We start from the raw sequence: 13,921 nt of genomic DNA, 5'->3' as shown, positions 1-13,921 counted from the left end.
GGTTTACTTTTAATGACAATCGTTAGTGACAGTTTTAACCCTTGTAAATGGATAAAAAGCCATTAATGGGCTTCCCTGGTTGCTCAGTGGATAAGAATCCACCTGGCGATGCAGGAGACATGGGTTTGATCCCTGATCTGGGAAGATCCCATATGCCAGACCAGCTAAGCCTGTGCACCACAACTATTGAGACTGTGCTCTAGAGCCCGGGAGCTGCAACTACCGAAGCCCTAGAGCCTGTGTTCCGCAACGAGCCACCGCAATGAGAGGCCCATGCCCCACAACTAGAGAGTAGCTCAGATCACAACTAGAGAAAAAGCCCACACAGCAATGAAGACCCAGCACAGCTAAAAATAAAAAAAAGAAATTTTTTAAGTCATTAGTAACAGAAGAATGGAAAAAGAGATCATATTTAGAACAACATAACTTCTAAGAAAAATCTAAACCAGAAAACTGTGACCTATATAAAGAACATCTAAAAACTATAAAATAGAAAGCCTTAAAAATCTCCTGGATGGGAGTGCTGAGTATTTTTTAAATGCCAGGAGTTCCCAAATTGAATTGAGTTTAACATAATTTTAGTCAACATTTCAGTGAGGCTTTTTAAAGTTTAACAACATCATTCTGAAATTTCCTTAGAATACACAAGTGGGAAGAGCACAGAAAAAAAAATTAAAAACAAGAATAATTAGGAGGGACTGCTGAGGTCCAGCCCCGGCTGATCCAGGGTATTCGAAGGAGAGACGGCTTCTGCGACCTATTTATTTATTTATTTATCAAAGATATAAAGAGTAATAGAATGAGGATAGCTCAGTAGGAAAATTCAGTGGAGGAAAGAGGCTGAGTAGCTTGGTTTACGCAGAAAATCAATATAACCTGTGACACCAGGTTAGCTCTGACCACGGAGGCCGCAGGTGCCCTCTCGAATAGCGGAAGGTGCCCCACCTTAGATACCTTCTCGAGTGGGTCTTAGAAGCCCAGGCAAATAAATGGTCGCAGAGGATTTCCGCGCTCCAGATGGAGACTCAGCTGGAAGTTAAGGAGAAAAATGACATGGGGAGACCAAGCTTTGGTGAGCAAGGCCCGTAGCTTTATTTTCAACAGGGGCTTTTATACCCTAAGTTACACATAGAGGATAATAGGGGATGCAAAGTCAGCAGTCTTTGATCCTTATCAAAAACCAGGGTTTCTTTCCTGCAAATTTATTGTATACAAATGGTTTAGGTGATTTACATCATCTTCTGGCCAGAAGGCCTATTAACATTTTATGACTCTTGACAAAGACTTATTTTCTCTAAGAGTAATTATTTTAAGGTTTGGCGCCATCTTCCGAAGGTGTTAGATAAAATTTCATTCCTATAGGGCGGATGTGTAATGGGTTTACAACAAAGGAAAGAATTTATTACCTTAAGGGTCTAAAGTTGCTAACACTAAGGCCACTACTTATTTATTCTACATACCAACTATATTAATTAATACACATTCAAGGATACAATACAGGGGATGTGAAAACTTGGCAGCAAGCATTGGCTCATCAATGAAATCTTTTACTAGTTTTATTCTGACAGTTTCTAACTCTCTGAGAGGCTCTAAGCTATTTGAATATCTTAAGCTTCCCGTGCCTCTTGAGGCTGGGAGACTGTAAACAACCGTATGCATAGCTGTAGGAGTCGGGGTAAACTTGTCAGGCGAGTTAGAGAGCTATCTGAGGGGTTTGGATTTAAACACTCCTAATTGCCCAGGAACTTTATTAATTGGAGCTGTAAGTTAACTCTTTGACAGAGAGAGTGAGATGGTGGTGGGGGACAGCCCCCAGTAAAATCAGAGGTAAGAGCACAAAGCAATAAAGTAGGCAGACTCCGGTTTTTTGGGGGTAGATGCTCGAGAATATCCAGGGGGACTCCTGAGGCTCGATCCCGCCTTTGCGTATGCCGAGCCTCCTTCCTCATGACCTTTGTCACAAGTGGAATGCCTCACCGGCTCCCGGCAAGGGACTATGCCTGATTGGTACTGAAACATGTCACCAAGCACAGTAATTTAATAAACATCATGGTTTGATACCATTATTGGCTTCAGTTATAGAAGATGATTAAAGTTTACTTAGCATTTTTATTTAGTTGCCTTCAGTATTTAAACAAGGGAATTTTGTCAACCTGAAAGAGTAAAATATGACCTTTTAGTGAAGAGGCAGATTAGCCAGAAGTGAGGGCCCCTCTGGTTGGCTGTGGAGTTGTCATTGCTGCAGTAGCCATATGCCAGGTTGGCTTCCTGGAAACTAGTTGGGTGTAACCAAGGGCTGGCCCAAGCCAGCAGGGGCTCTCTTCCCAAGCAGTCATCTGAGTCTGCAGTACTGTGCTAAAGCAATGTCTGATTTATCATGAGAAAGGTCAGAGATTCACTGTATACTCCTCGGCTAAGACCAGTGAGACAGATCTGGTTTTTCTCTTTCAGGGTGAAATAGTTAAGAAGTATACTCAGTTCAATCCTAAAACGTATGAAGAGAGGATTAATTTAATCCTACAGATGTGTGTAGAAGCCGCAGCAGAAGCTGTAAAACTGAACTGCAGAATTTTGGGAGTAGGTGAGATTGTGAATTACATATCCAAGCATGTTCACTCCCATATACAAATTTTGCCAAGTTCTGATGCATGACGCGGAGCATCAGCTCACTGTCGTATGTGTAGATGGCTCCAGTCCTGTCTATGGGTCCTCAGCAAACATTGTGAAAAGCACTGATGGAACTCGCAGTCTATGGGGAGGCACAGGTTTAGCCTTACATTACCTTGCAGTCCTTGGTAATGTTTGTTTTAGGAGATCTTGGGTGAATAATTTGTGTTCTAAGCCCAGAAAGCCAGCATAGTCTTCTGAGATTGCTCAACAAAATTATTTTCCTTGTGTTTGTTGTGGAGCTCAGGCATTTCTACAGGTGGCCGTGTAAATCCTCGGGAAGGAATTGTGCTGCATTCAACCAAACTGATTCAAGAATGGAACTCCGTGGACCTCAGAAGCCCCCTGTCTGACACTTTGCATCTCCCCGTGTGGGTAGACAATGATGGCAACTGTGCTGCCCTGGCAGAAAGGAAATTTGGCCAAGGAAAAGGCCTTGAAAACTTTGTGACACTTATCACAGGCACAGGTAAGAGTAGAGAAGGCTGCTTCGGTTCAGGCAATTTTCACCTTCCCTTCCTGTAAAGCCTGAAGGTGAGAGCTGAGAATACCCAGGTCTTTCCTGAGCATGTGCCAGGCCCTGGGCACGAATGTGACCTTCTAAATTGCCAGGAACTGTCAGAGCTCTTCTAAGCCCTTATTCCGCAGAGCTTCTCATTGCTAGTTCCCCAGCCTTTCTTCCCACTCTTTGGTTAGTGTATTGTTTGTCACAACTACCATCTATTGCCCTCAGCAGTAGAAACTAGTAAGTATGTCTTCCTTTACATGTCTTTGACAAGTGCCCCCTGGGTAGCCTCTCAGCCCTGGGAGAGTTCTGAGGAGGGTGAGATAAAGACCAGCCCTTTGAGCTAGTCCACCAGGAGCCACCAAGCAGGTCTAAACAAAGCACCACAGTGTCTTGAGAATAGTTCATTCTCCTCCCTCCAGTATTGCCATCCTGGGCAATACTACATACTGGGAATATAGGCTGTTACTCATGGCCATCGCCAAGCTGGGAAGTAAAGGGTGGGGGTGATGGGACCAGAAAATGCCAGAAATCTCTAAGATTCAGCTTGTTTTCTCTCAATTCCCCTGTTTGCTGTAAACGTTTGGTTAGTTTCCAGAGTTCCAAAAAAAGTTGATTCTGACAGTTTTTACTAGTTTATCATTGCTTTAGTGGAGGGGTGGACTTTTGGAGTTCCTACTTCTTCACTTCTGCTGATGTTCCAATTCGTTTTTTACACGAGGAAACAGATTCAGCTAGTCAGTGTTGGAGGCAACACTTGGTCTCACATGTTTCTCCCTTCAAACCCTGTGTGCTCTTCAGCTCCACGTCAGACTCTCTCCCTAAATGGAGCATGCACTTAGTCTCGGACACAGTTTTAACAGCTTGGATATCATTTCCTAGTTCAGAGGAGTACATGCTTAAGTCACTTCAGTCATGTCCAATTCTGCGACCCTATGGGCCATGGCCTGCCAGGCTCCTCTGTCCATGGGATTCTCCAGGCAAGAATACTGGAGTGGGTTGCCATTCCCTTCTCCAGTAATAACCTGCAAATTAGAGGAGTGCGGATTGAGGAGTAGGTGCCACAGAAAGTAAGAGAGGGCAGTTCTAAAATGCAACACCTATTAAGGCAAAATGCCCTTTCTAACTCCTTAGCTCCATGACAAAATTCACTGATATTCATAATTATTGAATCATACATTTTTAGACAAGGTGGCATTAAGAAGAGCCAAAACTATTTAATATTCTGTTTAAGAAAGCAGGTGTTTAAAAAAAAAAACAGGTGGTGTATGAAACCTTTTAAAAAGATTATCTTATCTTGGATTTTCCCCAAAGCAGAGCCTGAGGCGAGGAGTTTGGTGTGGGTATTTTATTTTGGAGGTGATTCTGAGACACAGGAATGAGGCGGTGGAAAGAGTAGAGCAGAGCAGGAGAACCGTTAGAAGATGCATTATCAAAGCTACCTTGGAAGCCTGTAGAATCCACCCAGAGCTGTCCACTACATCTGCTGGCTCCTGTCTCTCCTTGTTGAAGGTTGCCTCTGGGCAATGTGCTTCCATGGCTGCTGGCTCTTACTTGAGTGCTAGAGAAGACCTTGGTGAGAACCAAGTTGAAATCACAGTGATTCCAAGCAGATGCAACAGAGGGCATCAGAGGACCAGCTAAACATTTCCATCCAAAAGGATTCCAGGTGAAGTTTTGATACTTAGTAAAGTTTTAGCTATTTAAGGAAGTAGGCACCATACAGGACCTCACATTCCGAAGTCTGCTAACAGAGGAGGCATCGCCATCAGCTCAGGTTTCTGTTTTCAGAGCCACTTCAGTGATTGTCATCTCTCACTATAGGGATCGGCGGGGGGATCGTCCACCAGCATGAACTGATCCACGGCAGCTCCTTCTGTGCTGCAGAGCTTGGCCACATTGTGGTGTCCCTGGATGGGCCTGATTGTTCCTGTGGAAGCCACGGGTGCATTGAAGCATATGCCTCTGGAATGGCCTTGCAGAGGGAAGCAAAAAAGCTACATGATGGTGGGTTTCTTTCATCTGAGGGATAAATAGCCAAGTGGTAGTATTTTCAAAATAGATATTCCAGAAAGAGCTAAATGCTGGAAGCCAGAACTTTCAAGCTTTTTACTCTCTAGAGGAAAATCAGGACTCCGCATACTGAAGCGCAAAGCCCCCCTGGTCCTGACCCCTATTAACACTCTTCCTCTCCAGCAGTGGACAGGGACTAGGGTCTTGAGCTCCAGGAGAGCAGGGGAGATTTCTGTCATTTTTGTCTTCTCAACCCCTAGCACAGGTTGGGTATCTTATTACAGATGTAATGGAGAAGTAAATGGATAAACACACAATTTTTCAAGTCTGAGCGGTCATTTGAATTACAGCTGTTTCTGGACATGTTATAAAAATCAAGATGGTTTCCAGTCTAATATAAGAGGGAATCATTTAATATCATTATAATATGGTGTGTCAAGTGCAATGAGAATGATGGCCAAGGAACATAGACGCATATAGGAAGGACACCAGTGTCCCTTCCCTTCCCTCTCCAAACAGTGAAGGGAGCATTAGGCTGTCTAGTTGAGTCAGAGGGTAAACAGAATTACTGAGGCAAGTTTGGATGAGCCAGGCAGCACTTCCAAGCATAGGAAACAGAGGTGTTGGTGCATAAGGGCAAGGCAGGGTATAGTGTAGCCAGAGGTTTGCCAGGACCAGCAGCTAATGGAGAAGCCACTAAAAAAGTTTAGGGAAAAGACAGATCTGAATTTTAGGTTGTTCACAAAACTTGTTTTCTAGGAAGACAATGATAGTTGAATGGAGGATGGCTTTAAGGGGGACAGTGTTCTGTATGACTTGCAGTTTTCTGGTTGGGTAACTGTGGTTGGGAATGTAGGGAAGGAATAGAGTCTGGCAGATGATGATGGTTGGGAACCAGTGGGATGTGCAGGAGCAATGTGCAGAAGGCAGCTGGCCACAGGGATCCGATGCTCAGGACAGGTGACGGGGCTGGACTTGGAACCCCTGGCACTGAGGTGGGTATTACGCCTGTGAATGAGACTTGGAGTGAGATGAACTGAGGGTGGAATCCTGTGAAACACGAGTACTTGTAGGCAGAGAGGAAAACCAGGAAAGGGTAAAGCCACAGGAACCAAAGAGGGAGTGTTTCAGGGAGAGAGTGGTGGGTAGTGTCAAGTGCTGAGCAGAAGGAAACCGGAAAGTTCATTGGTTTGACCCTGAGGAAGGACACCATCTGAAGCCCTGAAAACAGTGTTGATTTTCTACCTCATTTTTATCATCACCCCCACTAAGAAGTCTAAATGCTTAGACACTTTTTCCTAGTCATTCCACCCCATGAAACTTGAATACCACAGATACGTTGTTTGTTTATGTACTCTCTGTATAAAAAGAAAATTTTTTTGCCCCTAAGAATCAGTTTTTGCCCCCATGGGGATAAATGCTTATCTTAAAGAAAGAAGTTTGGTCAGGTAGTGAGAGCAGAAAACTAACTACCCTGAGTAGGAGGGAAGAAGAATGCCTTGAGCACGAGCCATCTGGGTGCCCACATGGGCGGAGAGGAGCCAGCGAGGGTGTAAGGAGACAGTGGGAGCGGAAGTGGGGGTTGAGAACACAGGAGAGGATCTGGGGAGGAGCCCATACAGGCCCTGGGGAGGCAGGGAGGAGTGGGCTGCGAAGCCCAGGTGGGGGTGCGAGAAGGAGAGGAGCCAGGTCGTGAGAACACAGCCCTGTTTATAGGCAGGGGCAGAAGAGTAAAGGGAGTTCCTGCCTGGAGGTGTCCTCTCCCTAAGAGGCCAGAGATATTGACAGTGGGGGCAGGGATAGACAGTCTGAGGAGATGAAGGCTGAGAAGGGCCCTGAAGGGGACTGGCAGAGTGGACAGGGCAGCTGTGAGGGCCCCTGAAGACAGGAAGCCCCCAGCTTTTGTCTAGATAACCGTCTTCTTGGTTGGGATTTTCTCCCATCAGAGATGGAGTAATAGCAGATGAGGAGGGAGAGTGATCTAGGTTGGTGACTTGGCAGCGTCGGGGCAGAGGACAGGGACTGTAGATAACAACAGAAATATATACATTTAGCATTTCCTCTGGCCAGCACCTGGAATCCTGCTAGGGTAGGTACTGTTACCCTAGCCTTAGAAGAGAAACGCGTGGAGGTGACGCATGTGGGCAGGGTAGCGTGCGGCCAGTGGGAGTGGAGCTGACAGCTGAACCCAGGTCCGTCAGCTTCGGAGGCGCTGGGCCTTCCTGCTGCTGTGGGGCACTGGCAGCAGCCTTGCATCTCAGCTAGACAAGGAAGGAGATGAATGCAGAGAAGTGCTGGTAATTTGCAGGAAAAAACACTTCATGACTGTTTAATACGGAATGGAGAAGCAAGGGAGGATTTCTAGTTAGAGAAGTTTTGGATGATGTATAACCAGGCTGCAAAGGCCTCTTTGGCAGATGTAGTATATGGATATTTATGATGATTGCAAAGCTTTTCAAGTGCAAAAAAAGATGATCAACTTCCCACTTGGGGGCCTGCTGCCCACAGATACAGTTCTAAGTGTGGCCTTCCCACGGGGCTGCTGCAGCTTGTGAATGACTGCTGCTCCTTCTCGCCTCTGCCCAAACAGAAGACCAGCTCTTGGTGGAAGGGATGTCAGTGCCAAAAGATGAAGCTGTGGGCGCACTCCATCTCATCCAGGCTGCAAAACTTGGCAACGCAAAGGCCCAGAGCATCTTGAGAACAGGTGAGCACACAGCTCTGGGCAGCTCTGCCTGGGGGGAGCCTGGAGCTCCCGCAGGCGCCCAGCTGGCCGCAGGATCAGTGCTCTGTCATGTCTGTGAAGAGGTAGTTTTTCTGCTCACTGAGACAAGGAATTGCATTCAAGGTATTTGGTAGCATTGCCTTTTTTTAATTGGAGTATAAATGCTTTACAGTGTTGCATTATTTCCTGCTGTACACCAGTGTAAATCAGCTCTAAGTGTGTGTGTGTGAGTGTATCCCCTCCCTCCCACTTCCCCTGTGCTTCCCCTCTAGGTCATCACAGAGCACCGAGCTGAGCGTCCCACCAGCTGTCTATTTTACACGTGGTAGTGTATACATGTCAATTCGTCCCACCCTCTCCCCTCCCCCACCCCTTGTGGCCACAGATCCATACTCTGTCTGCACTTCTATTCTTGCCCTGCAAATAGGTTCATCACCACCATTCTTCTAGATTCCATATGTATGCGTTAATACATGATGTTTTTCTCTTTCTGACCTCACTCTGTATGACAGACTCTAGGTTCATCCACATCACTACAACTGACTCAATTTAGTTCCTTTTTATGGCTGAGTAATATTCCATTATATTTATGTGCCACAATTTCTCTATCCATTCATCCGCTGATGGACATCTAGGTTGCTTCCATGTCCTGGCTGTTGTAAACAGTGCTGCAGTGAACAGTGGGGTGCATGTGTCTTTTCGATTATGGTTTTCTCAGGGTATGTGCCCAGTAGTGGGACTGCTGGGTCATGTGGTAGTTTTATTTTCAGTTTTTTAAGGAACTGCTACTGTTCTCCATATTTAATTTTTTAAAGACCTTCCTTACTGTCCTGATTGTACTGTACTGTAATGGTTGTATCAATTTATATTCCCATCAACAGTGCAAGAAGATTTCCTTTTCTCCACACCCTCTCCAGCATTTATTTTTTGTAGACTTTTCGATGATGGCCATTCTGACTGGTGTGAGGTGATACCTCATTGTAGTTTTGATTTGCATTCTGTAATAATGAGTGATGCTGAGCATTTTTTCGTGTGCTCATTGTCCATATGTATGTTTTCTTTGGAGAAATGTCTGTCTAGGTCTCCTGCCCTTTGTCTGATTGGGTCATTTGTAGTATCGTCTCCCGCTTCCTTTTGTCTGTGTCGGGTCTCCATTGCTGCTCAGGCTCTCTATAGCTGCAGGCTTTTCGCTGCAGTGGCTTCTCTCGGGGCACAGTGCGGGCTCTAGGGCACACAGGCTTCAGTAGTCGCAGTGCATGTCTTAGGAGTTGCGGCTTATGGGCTCTAGAGCACAGGTTCAGTAGTTGGGGCGCATGGGCCTAGCTGCCCCGTGGCATGTGGAATTTTCCCAGATCAGGGATCGAACTTGTGTCCCCTGCACTGGCAGGCGGATTCTTAACCACCAGATCACCGGGAAAGTCCATAAACAGCTTTAAAAGCACTACTTCCCATGAGGCCGTATAGGTGAACTATTCCTGGCTAGTGCCCTTTTTCACATTCCTCTTTGACTTTGGATAGAGCTCTCTCCCCAAAACTTATTTTAATTTTTGTTTTCCTGTAGCTGGAACAGCTTTAGGTCTTGGGGTTGTGAACATCCTCCACACTATGAATCCTTCCCTTGTGATCCTCTCTGGAATCCTAGCCAGTCACTACATCCACACTGTCAAAGACGTCATCCGCCAGCAAGCCTTGTCCTCGGTTCAGGATGTGGACGTGGTGGTTTCCGATTTGGTGGAACCTGCTCTGCTCGGCGCCGCCAGCATGGTCCTGGACTACACGACTCGCAGGATCTACTAGGCCTCCCAGGAATGCACGAGGACAGAGACTCGAGAGCTCCTTGGTGGAATCAGGTTGTCTTCTAGATGAGCATTTATTAGGCAATCTGGCAGGTGACTATGGCAGAGAAGTTTTTGCTTTTAGTCTCCTCTTCCAAAGTCAGTTTTCCCAACCTGATTTTGTAGATGCTGTTCCTCCTGGGGTTATTTCAGCTCAAACCTTGTCATACTCTTCTGTGCCAAAAGGAGCTACAACAGTAGCCAAGGACGCCTTAGGACTCCGTTTACTAGATGTACCACTCAGACCTGCAGGCCTTGCTTGGGGTGGGACCTTGATACTGGAGTTTTGGTTATTAATCCTTCCTCCTCTGACCCTAAATTCAGAACACAGAAAGGGATCCAGTCAGGGAATGGAAGGAAATCTCACCACGAAAGGCTTAAGTAAACTCTTAAAAAGCAGTTTTATTGAGGTATTTTTTTAAGTGCACAATTTGGTAAGTTTTGACATCTATATGAAATCATGGCCACAATCAAGACATCAGGTGTATCTCTCACTGCCGTACGTTACTTGCTGAAAGACGTCGTTTGCTATTACTCTCTCAGAATCTTGAGCAACTGTAGATCAGAGGTCTGAATTACAGTGGCCTTAGTGACCTTGTCCTTATCTTCTTAAGGACCGCTGAGAAGCCACTAGGACTTACAGTCTCTGAAAGGAGATTAACCGTCCCAGAAGGATCTTTGCTACTGAGAACAGACATGTCTCTCTTCAGTAGCTTTTCATATTGTGTTGAATATGACTGGAGTACTGATAAAGGCAGTGTTTATTGTGTGTTATATACCTAGAGCCCTGGTGGCTCAGACTTACCATCTGCCTACAATGCGTCTGCCTACAAAGCAGTAGACCCAGATTCAATCCCTGGGTCGGGGAGATCTCCTGGAGAAGGAAATGGCAACCCACTCCAGTATTCTTGCCTAGAAAATCCCATGGACGGAGGAGCCTGGGAGGCTACGGTCCATGGGGTCGTGAAGAGTCAGACACGACTCAGCGACTTCACTTTTGCCTAGAGCCCACATCCGTGAATCTGGATTCTGGCTAAGTAAGATTCCATGTTTGTATTAGTGTCAAGATGCAGAGGCCAAGGTTCTTGCTATCAATTTCAACCTGGAAGAAATACTAATAGCCACCACTTATTAAGTGCCTACTGTGTGCCAGGCTCTGAACTTGGTGCTTCATATACATTATTCTAAATTCTCACAACCAGTAAGGTAGGTGTTTTAATTTCCCATTTTATAGAACCCCAAACTAAGTCTTAAGTGGTGTGCCTAGAACCACATGGCTAATAAGTCTTAAAGATAAGGTTTGAGGCGGGTCCCTCTGTGCTTTTTCTGCTAAGCTACACAACCTCTAGTCATATCAAAATCTTCCAAAGTGCAAATATATTCTGATTTACTCCAGGCTACCGAAAGCTTTCACAAGAATATCTCAGTAGCAAATGAATTGATTTATCCTTGACACTATCTCTCAGTGGTGAATTTAATAAAATATTCTTGTATGCTATGGAAATTTTGCCAATATAGTATCTAGTGACAGGTTTTTATGGGTACTTTTAGACAATCTAAAAATTAGCATATGTTTTTCAGATTTATTATTTTAGGGAAACCTAAAGGTTTCTACAACATATTATTTCACTTGTTCCCATGTAAAAGAATCAAGATTGTATTTGAATTCCTTCCTTCCTTGTGGGTTAATGTGAAACCCACATTAAGCAAATGTGGGTTGGCTGATTCCTAGAAGTCTGTCAGCTCTGAAATAATCTCCAGGTCCTGGTTGAAACATTCCATGTTGACTCCTGGGAAGGAAGCTTGTTGGCTTGGCCATCAGTGTCTGGGGCCAGTCAGTGTACTGTGAAGGGGCATCCATTGTTCCTTGGTGAAATCTGCAACCACTGTATATACCAGACAGTTGCATTGCTATCAAGTTTCATACCAAATATTTGGAAGAATGGTACTGAATCTATAAAATCAGAACTCAGTTTTTATTAAATTCATGGAAAGGCTAATATATTCCAACATAATTATTACAACTAGCTAAAATCACATAACTTATTTTAATGTAAATATTTTTATGTTACTGTTCTGAGCCAAATTCTAAAGAAAAAAATAAATTATTTCCTTGTGGAAATCCTGACATTTTTCTATTTTGTTTTGTTCTTAATTAGCTCATTAGCTAAAAACATTTCCCTCCCCAAGAGATTTGTTATACTGCTTACTATTTGAAGGTCTTTAAGGTATTTAATATTGACTTAACAATCCCCCCAAAAAAAACCTTAATAGAAAGCATTGTTATGTAACTTTAAAAATACATATATTGCAAAATGATTACCACACTGTTTACCTAACATCATCACAATCCATAGTTAAAAGTTTTTTTCCTTGTGATGAGGACTTTTAAGATTGATTTTAGTAGCAACTTTCAAATATGCCTTATGGTGTTATCAACTATAGTCGCCATGCTGTATATTACATCCCTGTGACTTTTGTAACTGAAAGTTTGTACCTGACCCTCTACACCCATTCCCCACTTCCCAACCCCGTCTGTGGCAACCACTAATCTGTTCTCTGTGAGCTGGGTTTTGTTTTTTTAAGATTCCACATAACACTTAGATCATAATGGTATTTGTCTTTCTTGGTCTGCTATTTACTTATTTAGTATAATGCCCTCAAGGTCTATCCATCGTTCACAAATGGGAGGATTTCATTTTTTTTAATGGCTGAATACTATTCTGTCATATATATTCACACCACATTTTATCCACTCATCTGTCAATGGACACTTAGGTTGTTTCCGTTATCTTGACTGTGTGTGTAAGGCTGCATGTACCTCTTGGGGTTGAGTGCTTTTGTTTTCTTTAGTTAAATACCCAGAATTGGAATTGCTGCATCATATGGGAGTTCCACTTTCAGTTTTTGAGGTCCCCCCATACTGCTTTCCATGGTGGCTGCACCAGTTTGCAGTCTCGCCAGCAGTGCACAAGGGTTCCCTTTCTCCTCCTCCTCTCCAGCACTTGTTATTTCTTGTCTTTTTGATAACAGCCATCCTAAGAAATGTGAGGTGGTATCTCACTGTGGTTTTCACTTTCATGATTAGTGATACTGAGCACCTTTTTCATTTCCCCAGTGGCCAGCTGTATCTCTTCTTTGGATAAATGTCTATTCAAATCGTCTGCTCATTTTTAAATTGTTTTTATGCTATTGAGTGTATGAGTTCATATATTCTGGATACGAACCCCTTATTGTATGTATGATTTGTAAATATTTTCACCCTTTCCGTAAGTTGTCTTTTTGTTGCTAGCTTTCATTTTGCAGAAGCTTGTTTGTTTGCTGTGGTCCTGCTAACTGACCATATACGTGAGTTTATTTCTGGACTTTTTACTCTGTTCCGTTGACCCATGTGTCTGTTTTTATGCCAATTATTGTTTTGATTACTAAAGCTGTGTAATACAATTTGAAATCAGGGAGAGTAATGCTATCAGCTTTGTTCTTTCTCAAGATTGCTTTGGTTACTGAGGTCTTTTCTATTTCCACACAAATTTTAGGACTTTCATTTTTGTGAACAAAATGCCATTGGAATTTTGATAGGCTACACTGAATCTGTAGATTGCTTTTGGTGGTACGGACATTTTAACAGTATTAATTCTTCCAGTCCATGAGCATGAAGTCTGTTTAAATTTCTTTCATTGGTGTCTGATAGTTTTTAGTGTGGTTATATTCTTAGGTATTTTATTTTTTGATGCAGTTGTAAATGGGACTGTTTTAATTTCTCTTCCTGACAATGTTATTAGTATACAGAAATGCAACAAATTTCTATAATTGTTTTTATACCCTACAACTTAATTATTAGTTGTTATTGGTAACAGTTTTTAGAGTTTTTTGTATATAAAGTCATGTCATCTGCAAATAGTGACAGTTTTATTTCTTCCTTTCCAATGTGGGCATTTTTTTTTTTTTTTTTCTTGCTTAAGTGCAGACACTAAATGCTGAGCACTCACTGAGTTCTTGGACCAACCCCTTCCTTTTTATGAAGCCCCACGTGGGTAATGTAGGCATTGGAGACAATTCAGAGTTACCACTGCTGTGTAACAAACCACCTCAAAGCTTAAGAGGCTTAAACAGTAATCATTTTCGCTCATGGTTCTGTGGGTCAGGAATTTTGGAAAGGCTCTACCTGGCAATTCT

At 43.6% G+C, this 13,921-nt stretch overlaps 1 protein-coding gene across 7 annotated transcripts in view; it reads left to right on the top strand.

Annotated features, from left to right (window-relative positions):
- Positions 1-13,205, top strand: part of GNE (glucosamine (UDP-N-acetyl)-2-epimerase/N-acetylmannosamine kinase) — a 59,855-nt gene extending 46,650 nt beyond the window's left edge. For 5 of the 7 annotated variants that reach the window (XM_059889287.1, XM_005210123.5, XM_024995994.2 and 2 more), the window contains 5 exons: positions 2,452-2,581; positions 2,915-3,136; positions 4,997-5,179; positions 7,776-7,892; positions 9,472-13,205. In XM_059889287.1, coding sequence (XP_059745270.1) covers positions 2,452-2,581; positions 2,915-3,136; positions 4,997-5,179; positions 7,776-7,892; positions 9,472-9,707 — 888 coding nt within the window. In that variant the 3' untranslated portion in view covers positions 9,708-13,205. The other 2 variants (XR_009495488.1, XM_059889288.1) reach the window with 2 other exon arrangements.
- The last annotated feature ends 716 nt before the right edge of the window (positions 13,206-13,921 follow it).

This window comes from Bos taurus, chromosome 8 (genome assembly GCF_002263795.3).
Source record: "Bos taurus isolate L1 Dominette 01449 registration number 42190680 breed Hereford chromosome 8, ARS-UCD2.0, whole genome shotgun sequence".
In the NCBI taxonomy this organism is placed as follows: Eukaryota; Metazoa; Chordata; class Mammalia; order Artiodactyla; family Bovidae; genus Bos; species Bos taurus.
The sequence above is the reverse complement of the archived record's forward strand: the minus strand, read 5'-3'. Positions and strand labels throughout refer to the sequence as shown.